A 10234-nucleotide genomic window follows, 5' to 3' on the forward strand; every position below is an offset into this window, starting at 1 on the left:
TCAGGCCAGGAAGAGGCAGACGGCGGCGAGGGCGATGATGGAGAACTCGCCCACAAGGATGCCGGGGGAGGACAGGGCCTGCGGCGCAGCGCAGCAGCGGCGGTCGGCGGCGCGCGCGGCAGCGGGCGGCCTGCTGACTGCTGCATGGCTGGCGGCGCATGCCTGTACGCGTCGGTGCATGCCGGCAGCGGGCCCAGGCCGCAGCGCATCGCCAGCTGCAGCTGCAGCTGGCTCCTTGCCAGCCAGCTGCCCACCCACAAGCACCGCCCCACCACTCACCCCCAGGGGGATGATGTCCACTCGCAGCCACGACTGCACCGCAGCGCCCACAAAGGTGCCCACCACCAGGCCCACGAGCGCCAGCCCGATGGCTTTGCCCAGCCCCATCCGCTTCTCCTCCCTCAGCAGGTACACAGTGGCTGCAGTGGCCAGTGCCAGCTGCACCCCCGGCACGTCGGCCGCCGCACTCTGCGGGCTGGGCTCCAGCAGCCCCTGCGCCAGCGTCCAGGCCGCCAGCACGCCAAACACGGCGGCCGCGGTGGTGGCGGTGCGCGGCCGCGGCGCCTGCACCGCCACGCCGCCGCCGGGGATGCCCTGCAGCAGCTGCTGCGCCTTCTGGGCGGCCGCGGCGGCGCCCGCGGGCGGCGCCGGCGGAGCGGGGCGCCGCACGTCGGCAAAGCGCACGTTGCTGGCCACTGGCAGGTCGCCCGTCAGCCGTGCTGCAGGCACAGAGAGGTGGCCAGGGGGGTGCAGGCGGAGCGGGCCGGCAGCTGGTGGGACGGGGACGAACTGTGAAGAAGAAAAGCAAGGCACCATGCACGGAGCAGGAACACCCACGAAGAGCAAGAGCGGGAGAGAGCAGCGGCTGCAACCGCCCTCCGCACTGCAGCGCCCCTCCCGCGCGCTCACCCCGCAGCTGGCTAGCGAAGATCAGGTCATACGCTTGCTCCACCTGGGAAGAGGGCAGGCAGGTGGAGGGTCAGCAGGGTGCAGGTCTGGGCCTGTGGGCAGCGGCCAGGGGGCTGCGCACGTGCCCCCGATGCGGCACACCAGCAGCGTCGGGACGGCTGGCCATCTGGCGGCAGGTCTGCTCCTCTGCCCCCACCTGGTAGCGGCGCTCCAGGTCGTCGGCATGCCGCTCCAGCAGCACGTTCTTGGCTGCCAGTACCTCGTCATAGGCCGACCCCTCGCCCAGGCCTAGCGTAGCGTAAGCCTCGCTCAGCGTGAGGGCCGGGGGCACGCCTGCGGCACCGGGAATGCGGCAGGATGAGTGGGGGGACACAGCGGGGGTAACGGAGCAGCAGGGGAGCCGGATGCAGGGCGAGGGAGGAGGTTGGAGCAGCGGCAAGTGGCGTGCCGCCACCAGCGGCGCCGGTGGGTGGGAGGCACACCCACACCAGCGGCGCAGCCACTCACCCGCCTCCGAGTCTCCCCCGCTAGCCCTGCACGGCCTGCAGACTGTCCTGCGGCTGCCAGGCAGGCGCAGGGCACTCCTGCGGAGCTGCACATGCGCCAGGCGGCTGGGCGCAGGACGACAACCCGTTGCTGCTGCTGCCATGCTGCTTGGTGCTGCTGCTGGCAGTGCTGGGACGAGTATGGGCGGATGGTGGATCGGGGGGGGTCACCAGGACCGACCAGGCCCTCTCCAATGCCTGAGGCGATCTACTTGATACGTGAATGATCGGCGAGGTATGCCGAGGGGGAGTTGGGTCGGCGCGCCCTGCTGTGCTGTTTGCGCAGCATGGCGTCGCGAAGAGAGCAGCAGGTGGCTGTCGCGAGGGCCGGGATTGCATTCTCCGGCAGGTGGCATGGGCAAAGAGAATAGCAGAGGGGCCAGCGGGGCCTCATGGCACCCCGCTTTCAAACACAAGGAGCGTCCGTCGGAGCCCTGTCCCCCCAGCAGGCTGCCCCAGCCCCCTCCGAGCGCCCGGGGGAGGCCCCAGTCGCAGCAGCAGCACCGCCAGCTCCCTAACACGCAGCAGGGGGCGGCCACTCCGCGGTCCGCCTCGGCGGCGTGGCTGCGACGCCCGCCCCTGGCCTCTGCCTCCACGCCGCGCGGCTTTGGCCAGCTGCCCACGGGCCGAGTCCCTTCTGCTGCCGCCACTTCCCGCGGGGGCCCGAGCCCGCTGACCCCAGGCACCGCCCGCGGCCTGCCGCCGCCGCCCGGGCTGCGCCTGCCGCCGGCCGAAAACGACGGCAGCCGCAGCGTGCGGCATCGCGAGCCGGCCCCAGCCTCTGGTTCCTCCACCTACCGCGACGTGACGGCCCGGCGCAGCGGCCTGCCAGGGCCACCGGTGCTCCCAGCAGCGGCCGCCACGCGACGGCCCTCCAACCTGGCGCCCTCGCCGCCACGCCCGCTGCCGGCTGCGGCGCCCGGCGGCAGCCCCGCGGCGCGCGGCGACGGCGGCGGCGTGCAGGTGCAGCAGCAGGAGGCGAGGCAGCTGGCGGACCTGCAGGAGGAGAGGCTGGGCCTGGTGCAGCAGCAGGCGCGGGCCAGCCACGAGCAGCGGCAGCTGCAGCAGCAGATCAGGTGATGCGGGCCTCAGCCTGAGCCCCTTTTCTGTGCGACCCAACGTGAGCACCCACCTCTTACAACTCCCACTGCTGCATGCCCTCACCTGCTATCCTCGCCGCCTCTCCCTCCCTCCATCTGCCTACCTGCAGCCGGCTGGAGGCGGGCGTGGTGGAGCAGCAGCAGGAGCTGCTCGCGGCGCTGGAGGCGGCGGCGGGGCTGGGGCAGCGGCGTGAGGTGCTGGCCGACCATGCGGCACGCCTGCAGCAGCTGTGCACGCAGGCGCAGGTGGGCGCTGGCGCGAGGCGGTGGCTGGCGCGGCCCCTGCCATCACATGTGGCGGCCGCGGCGGCCTGCTTGCCATCGCCAGCCCAGCTGGGGAAAGCTGGCATGCTGCCACGTGTTGCGCATGCTGCGCCCCCACTCACTGCCCACCTGACCAGCACCCCGCTGCCTGCAGCGTGCCGCCGACGCCCGGCGCTGCGAGCTGCAGCAGCTGGAGCTGGCGGCGGCGGCGGTGCAGGCCAGCACGGAGCAGCACCGCCTGCAGGTGGGCTCCCCTGTCCACCCGCTTGGCCTGCCCACTGCCTAGCCTAGCTGGCATGCGCCTGTGCTGCCGATGGCGTGACTTGTGGGCTGCCGCAGCATTGTCCACCCCTCTGCTGCCTCCCCACCCTTCTTTGCCGCTGCCAGTTTGCTGCTGCTGCTGCTGCTGCCGCTGCCTCTCACCGGTTGCTCCCCTGCCTCCTCCTCTCTGCAGGAGGCGGAGGTTGGGGCTCGCGGCGCCGCCGCCAGGAGCGCGCTGCTCCAGATGATGCAGGTGGGAGGCGGGGGCAGGGGCCTGCCTGCCTTGCGTGAGAGCAGCGTGTGCTGCCTGGTCTCTACCGTAGGCAGCGCTGTACATGCTCCTGCTGAAACCTGCCCTCGGGCCGGACAGTGGGCGTACTGCCGCCTGGACAGTCCTCCAGCAGAGTGGCGGCATGCAGTGGTGCATTGGGGTGCAGCAAAGCAGCTTAGAGGTCGTCCCGGGAGCCAGACAGCACACGGCGGCAAGCCGGGGGGCGGAGGCACTTCCATGCATGCACCGGGGGCCTGCGCACAACTGCACAGCCACACGCCCCTCTCGCCGCTGCCTGCCTGCAGGCCGCTGCGCGCACGCTGCGGCTGCCGGGGCTGGCAGGAAGCATTGGGCAGGAGCTGGAGGCTGGCGGCGCCGCCGGCGCCAGCGGCGGCGGTGCTGACAGAGCGGCACCCGCTGCGGCAGTGGCAGCGCAGCAGGCGCGGCAGCCTCAGCAGCGCCAGCCGCAGCAGCACCAGCCGCAGCATCAGCTGCAGCCTACTGGCACGAGGCCGGGAGCCACGGTGCCCCTGTCCGCATCGGCCTCTGAGGAAGGGTATACCACGCCTGCCGGCAGCATCACAGGCACCGGCGGCCGCTCCAGCGACGCAGACAGCAGCAGCGAGGGCGGCAGCGAGGGCGGCAGCGAGGGAGGCAGCGCGCCCAGCAGCGCAGCCAGCAGCGCGGCCAGCAGCCCGCAGCGCGGCAGCGCTGGAGCAGGGGAGATCACCGCTCGACACAGCCCGCCGGCCAGCCAGCCTGCCGCCGCCGGCCTGGGCAAGGCGCAGCCGGGGGCCCGCGCCCTGCCCCCGCTGCGCCTGTCAGGCCTGCAAGCCGCGGCGGCAGGCGCCCAGTCGGCGCGCGGGGCGCCGCCCAGCCGGCGCGTGCCGGGCGTGGCGCTGGTGTCGCCGCTGCTGCTGCCGCTGCCGGCGGCCGAGGAGGCGGCTGCGGGCGGGGACGGCTGCCCCGTCAGCCCACTGGTGCTCCACCGCCTGCACAGCATCCAGGCCAGGCTGGCCACAGCGGTGGCGGAGCAGGCAGTAGAGATAGAGATGTGAGCAGCAGCGAGGGCGGCAGGTTGACCCGGCAGCTCAGGTGCAGCTGCGCTTGTTCCCTGCCGCATGTCTCTGCCTCCCGCTCTGTGCGCCCCCCAACCAGCTAGCTTTTCCTCCCTCAGCGCATTAGCCCCTCTCCCAGTTCTCGTGTTACAGAGGAAAGCGTACCGGTACAAACGCATATACTGGAAAGGGGAGTACAGCAGGGGGGTGACAGGCGAGGAGCGGGCGCCCAGGCAGGGGAATCCCAGTAATGATAGGGCGCAGTACTGGAGAGAAGCGTGACTTTGTTAGTAAGCAGGGGCCGGGCAGGCGGTGGCGTCACTGCCAGGCAGGCCGCGGGCGGTGAGGAGAGGCAGGTTGAGAAGGAAGAGGGGGCCGTGGTGATGGGCGCGGTTGGGGAGGAAAAGGGGGAGAGAAACAAATTCGGGTGTGCGGCGTCGTGGGCGACAGTTCGGGACAAACAAAAACGGGGAGAGGCCATGGGCCGGTGCGCCTCAGCCGTGGGGAGGCGGCGGCGGCGGGTTGGGCGCCTGGTGATGGTGCTGGTGGCGCTGGGCTGCCTGCGCCTGCTGCTGGTGCTGGTGCTGGTGCTGCTTGGCGTGCGCGTGCTGCTGCAGCCGCAGCGCCTGCTCCTGCGCCGCAGCGTGCTGCATCAGCAGCGCCTGCTCCTGCTGCGCCTGCTGCTGCAGGAGGGCGGCCTCCTGCTGGGCCTGCTGCATCAGCAGCGCGTGCTGGGCCTGCTGGGCCTGCTGGGCCGCCGCCTGCTGCGCCGCCGCCTCCTGCTGCGCCTGCTGCAGCGCGATCGTGTCAATCGAGTATCCCAGCTTCTTGGCGTACTTCTGCAGGCAGAACAGGGCCACCTGCTCCGGTATCACCGGTACAGCAGCCTTCATCGCCGCCTGCTGCTGCGCCTGCTGCTGCGCCTGCTGCTGCTGCGCCACCGCCAGCTGCTGCAGCTGCGGGGGCGGCCCCTGCTGCTGCCCAGCGCCGCGCGGCGCCTGCCCCTGCTGGCCGGCCGCCGCAAAGATGGCCGCCGGCGCAGAGTGGGATGGGTGGAAGGCGTTGAAGGCGCTACCGCCCTGGGAGCCCCGCGGCGAGGGGCGGCTGCCGAGCAGCTGCCCGAACAGGGAGGGAGGCAGCGAGGCGGCGGCGCCCAGCAGCGACGTCTGCGCCGCCGCCGCCTGCTGCTGGCGCTCCCAGGAGGCCGAGCGGAGCAGCGCCTCGAGGCCGCCGCCGCCGCCGCCGCCGGCCAGCACCAGCGCCAGCAGCTGCTGCCGCTCCGACTCCCACGCCTGGTCCTGCAGCGGCTGCACCCCGGCCGCCCCCCGCAGCAGCGCCATGATGGCGGGCAGGCTGAGCTCGCCGCTGCCGCCGTCCGAGGCGCCGCCAAGCTGGCCGCCGCTGCCCAGCGGCCCCAGGCTGCCGCTGCCCAGGCCCAGGCTGCCGCTGCCCAGCGGGCCCAGGCTGCCGCTGGCAAGGCCCAGGCTGCCGCTGCCCAGGCCCAGGCTGCCTAGGCCCAGGTTGGCGCCGCTCTGGCGGTGGCGCGGCGTGTCGGCGCTCTGCTGCTGAGACGACAGCTGGCCAGACAGCTGGCCAGACGGCAGCGAGCCCGACAGCTGGCAGGACAGCTGGCGGGAGCGCTGCGGCTGAAGGGCCGCCTCCGCATCCGCCGCCGCCGCGCCCGCCGCCAGGTGCGCGCGCTTGGTGGGCGAGCCGCCGGTGGCGGCGCCGCCGCCCGCGCCCGCCACCGCCTCCCAGCTGGCCGCCGCCGCCGGGCGCTTGGCGCCCACCGCCGTGGCCAGCCGCACCGACAGCGCCCCGGGGGAGGCTCCCGCCAGCTCAGCGGGCGCGGCCTCCCTCGCCAATGCGCCGCCGCCGCCGAAGCCGCCGCCGCCGCCGCCGCCGCCGCCGCCGCCGCCGCCGCCGCCGCCGCCGCCGCCGCCGCCGCCGCCGCCGCCGCCCGGCGCGGGACCAAACGTGAAGTCTGGCGGCGAGGCGAGGCGCGGGCTTGGGGAGCGCGACTTGCCGCCGCCCCACTCAAAGGTGGGCAGCCGCTCCATGCCCTCCTTGCTCAGAGAGGCGCGGCGCGGCAGGCCGGCCGTGGGCGGCTCGCCGGCGCCGCCGCCGGCTGCAGGCAGGAGGTGGGAGGGAGCAGGGGAGGCGGGTCGGCACCTGGCAGGCACCCTGGGCACAGGCAGGTGCGCCGTCGACGCAGCGTGCCGCAGCAGCCGCAGCAGCACAGCAAACAGCAAGCAGCAGCCAGCAGGCAGCTCGTGGCGGGTGCGTGTGGGGGCTGCGAGGTGCGCGCCCTCCCTCCCGCAAGCAGTGAACCCCAGCACAGCGGCGCCGCTCCCCAGCACCCGCTCCTCACCTCCCGCCGCAGCCGCCTCTGCCTTCTGCTGCGCCAGCAGGTCTTGCAGGGAGAGCTCCAGCCCAAAGGGGCCCTTGCCGTGCTGGGAGGTGGCGGGGGAGGCGGGCGGCCCAGGCGAGGCGCGGCGCGAGGTGAAGGGCGAGGGGCGGCGCAGCGCCGCGGGGCGGCCGCCTGCCGCCCCCGCCGCCGCCGCAGCAGCCGCAGCCGCCGCCGCAGCCGCCCACATGTCACCGGCGGCGGCCGCCGCGGCGGCCGTGGGGCTGGCGGGCAGCTGGGCTGCCGCCGCGGCGGCGCCCGCTGCCCGCCACGTGTCGGCGCCGCCTTCCGGCGCTGCCGCTGCTGCGGGCCTGGGGCCGGCGGCGGGCGGCGAGGAGGGCCGAGGCGGAGGGTCGGGCTGCGGCGCTGGCGCCAGCGGGCGGAAGGCGCCGGAGCCGAGGCGCAGCGGCGGCGGCTCTGCTGCCGCCGCCGGCTGACCGTCGGTGCTGGCGGGGCGCGAGGTCGTCGCCTCGGCCTCTGCGGCGGCGGGGCTGGGCGGGGCGCCGGCCCCGGGCGCCGGCGCCGCCGCCACGGCGGCCACCGCGGCGGCCGCGTCGGCCTGGCGCGAGGCCGGGTGGGGCGGGTCTGAGCTGGAGCCTGCGGAGCCGCCATCTGAGCTGATGCGGTTGAGCTGGCGGGCAGCTGCTGCTGCTGCTGCGGCCTCCGCCTCGCCGCCGACCGCAGGTTGCGGCTCTCCCTGCTGAGGCTCCTGCTGCGGCCCCGCCGGCGCGGCGGCCGCCGCCTGTGCCTCCTGTGCCTGCTGCGCGTGCTGTGCCACCTCGGCGCAGGGCCGCGGCGGCGCCGCCACCTCCTCAGACACAGCCACCGCGCGGTCGCTGGCGGCGGCGGCGGCGGGCGCGGGCGCGCTGCCCACGCCGGCGTCGGTCAGCTGCTGGCTGAGCTGGCGCTCGTGCTGCTGCTCCTTGTCTATGGCAGACAGAAGCACCTCGATGCCGCGCGTGTCGGCAGAGGTGGGGGTGAGGTTGGCACTGTCTGCCGGCGGGTGGCCGTCGGCAGTGGCGGCGCTGGCCGGCGCCGGCGCCGCGGCCGCGGCCTCCGCGCCGCGCGCCTGCGGCGGCGGCGCCTGCGGCGGCGGTGGAGCAGCTGCCGACGGCAGCGGCGCCTGCTGCTGCGCGGGCAGCGCGTGCCAGGGCTGCCACTGCTGCGCGGTGGGGCGGTGCAGGGAGACGAGGCGCGGCACAGCGGGGCTGGAAGGCACGCTGGCATGCCCGGGCTGCCCCTGCGGCTGCTGGAACGCCTGCGCCTGCTGCTGCTGCTGCTGCTGCTGCTGCTGCTGGTGACCAGCCACCACCACCGCCGCCGCCGCCTCGCTCCACAGCCGGCTCGCCTGGCTGTTGCCGCTGGGCGTGGGGGCGGGCCGCCAGGGGCCCGGGTAGCCGCCGCCGCCGCCGCCGTCGGCATGCGGCGATGGCGGCTGCGGCTGCTGCTGCTGCTGCCGCTGCCGCTGCGCCGGCTGCGACCAGTGCGGCGGCATGGCCAACGCCTGCGCCTGCTGCATCAGGCTCTGCAGGTGCGAGGCGCTGAGGGAGGGCGGCAGCGGCGGCGCCTGCGCCGCCTGCTGCGCCGCCTGCTGCGCCTGCTGCGCCTGCTGCGCGCCCAGGGGTGGGAAGTACGGCAGAGAGGAGCTCGACATCTCCATGGCTAGCCTCAGGCCTGAGGGCTGCCGCGGAGGCATGCGAGGAGAGCCAGAGGCGGTGCCCGCCAGGTGGTGCGCCGCGGCGGCCGCCGCCGCCGCCGCCACCTGCTGGTCAAGCAGCAGCGCGCTGTGGCTGGGGCTCATGCCGCCGCGCTGCTGCCCCGACACCGCAGGCTGCATCATGCCGACGGGCTCTGCGCGCGGGGGCGGGGGCGCGGGCGGCAGCGGCGTGGGAGCGGGCACGCGTCAGCGCCAGCAGCAGCACCCCGCAAGGCAGCGGCGAGGAGCCTGCGGCCAGGTGGCCAGGCGGCGTGGTGCGCCGCGCGCGGGAGCGTCCGCGGGCCCCGCGGCCGCAGCGGCGGCGGCGGCGGCGGCGCACCTGACAGCGTGCTGCTGAGCGGCGTGCCGCCCGGCTGGCTGCCGCGCGGCGTGGACGGCGTGCTGCCGGCGGGCTGGCTCAGCGCGCGCGACAGGCTCTTGACCTTGCGGTAGGGCCACCTGTGGGCGGGCCAAGCATGGGGCAAGGTGGGTGTGAGGCTGGCTCGTCATTGCCGCCAGCCGGGGAGCGGCCACCGGGCGCGCAAGGCAGCCGCTCCACCCCAGCTTCTGCGGGCAGAGAGTATCCTGGCCAGGCGGCTGGGGGCCGGAGGCCCCGTGAGCGGCCCCATGGCAGCCTGCCGCCAGCCCTCTGCCCCGCCAGCAGCGGCCGGCGTGCTGGCGCTGCTTGGCCGGCACGTGCGCGGCGCGGCGCTGCGTGCTAGTACCGGAGGCAGCTGCCGCCGGCGAGGGCAGCCGTCGCGGCGGCCGCGACGGCTGGCGCGCACCTGAGCACGCCGTGCCGCCGTGCCACTTGCTTCAAGACGGTGAGGGAGACACGCATGACGCGGGCTGCCTCCTCGGCAGGGAGGTGGAACCTGCAGAGCGCAGGGCGTGGCAGGGAGGGGCGGGCTGGATGGCAGGAAGCTGCACCCCAGCAGCCGCCGCTGGGCAGGCCCTCCACCCTCTGCGTTGGGCAGGCGGGGCCGGAACTCAGCCGGCTGGGCGCCCCCGCACTCCCTCTGCACAGCGCCCCAGCCAGAACCCGGCGCCCAGGGAGAGGAGGGCGAGAGCAGGCTCCGTGGGCAGCGTGGCTGCTGGGGCTCACCACTGCGCCAGCTCCTCCCGCGTAATCTCGCTGGGCAGGCGGCCCTGCAGCAGCTTGGGCGAGGCGGCGGTCAGCCACTGTGCCAACCGAGCCACACCAAGGGGTCCTCACTCCCGATGGCAGCCCTGCGCGCCTCCCCCGCTCACCATGCGCGATTTCTTGCGCCGGGTCTGCTTCTGCTTGCCCGCGCCATGCTCTGGCTCCAGGAAGGGGCCCTCCTGGCCCTCCATGACGCGGGGGGGCTCCAACTGGCTTGCTGGCTGCGCTACGCGGTGTGGACTGATGCGGCGGGGAGAGAAGACACGGGCAGATCACGCATGCCGCGGGCCACGTGGGTGTGAAGGCATGCCCCGTTCGCTCATGCGGATCCACCGGGGAAGCTGCATGTGAGTTATTCGCAGCGCTTCGCTTTCTGCCCAGCTCAAGCGCACCATCCGGCCTTCAGGCAGCCGCTGCGGCGGGCCGAGGGGTCCTGGAACGCTGGAAGAGTTGCGGGTGGGGAGGGCGGGCGCGAGTATACTGGTTCCACGCCTCCTGTCTGTCATGATGCATGCTACCGGGAGTTTGGGCACATGGGGGCGATCTCACGAGGGCGAGGGGGGAGGCCCCACCTTCGTG

At 74.8% G+C, this 10234-nt stretch overlaps 3 protein-coding genes across 3 annotated transcripts; 1 reads left to right on the plus strand and 2 right to left on the minus strand.

Annotated features, from left to right (window-relative positions):
- On the minus strand, window positions 1-1558 carry CHLNCDRAFT_143604 (hypothetical protein; the record flags this gene model as incomplete). The annotated part of the gene is made up of 5 exons (XM_005849234.1): window positions 1-78; window positions 280-719; window positions 910-952; window positions 1106-1242; window positions 1540-1558. 5 exons carry the CDS (start codon window positions 1556-1558, stop codon window positions 1-3), a joined length of 717 nt encoding a protein of 238 aa, XP_005849296.1.
- A 183-nt stretch (window positions 1559-1741) lies between these two features.
- On the plus strand, window positions 1742-4408 carry CHLNCDRAFT_143605 (hypothetical protein; the record flags this gene model as incomplete). Its single annotated transcript, XM_005849027.1, has 6 exons — window positions 1742-1765; window positions 1980-2530; window positions 2665-2800; window positions 2973-3062; window positions 3273-3332; window positions 3656-4408. The coding sequence occupies 6 exons, from the start codon at window positions 1742-1744 to the stop codon at window positions 4406-4408; spliced, it is 1614 nt and encodes a 537-aa protein (XP_005849089.1).
- A 494-nt stretch (window positions 4409-4902) lies between these two features.
- On the minus strand, window positions 4903-9846 carry CHLNCDRAFT_143606 (hypothetical protein; the record flags this gene model as incomplete). Its single annotated transcript, XM_005849235.1, has 6 exons — window positions 4903-6536; window positions 6780-8666; window positions 8852-8970; window positions 9297-9386; window positions 9617-9660; window positions 9763-9846. The coding sequence occupies 6 exons, from the start codon at window positions 9844-9846 to the stop codon at window positions 4903-4905; spliced, it is 3858 nt and encodes a 1285-aa protein (XP_005849297.1).
- Window positions 9847-10234: the final 388 nt, after the last annotated feature.

This window comes from Chlorella variabilis (genome assembly GCF_000147415.1).
Source record: "Chlorella variabilis unplaced genomic scaffold CHLNCscaffold_6, whole genome shotgun sequence".
Lineage (NCBI taxonomy): Eukaryota > Viridiplantae > Chlorophyta > Trebouxiophyceae > Chlorellales > Chlorellaceae > Chlorella > Chlorella variabilis.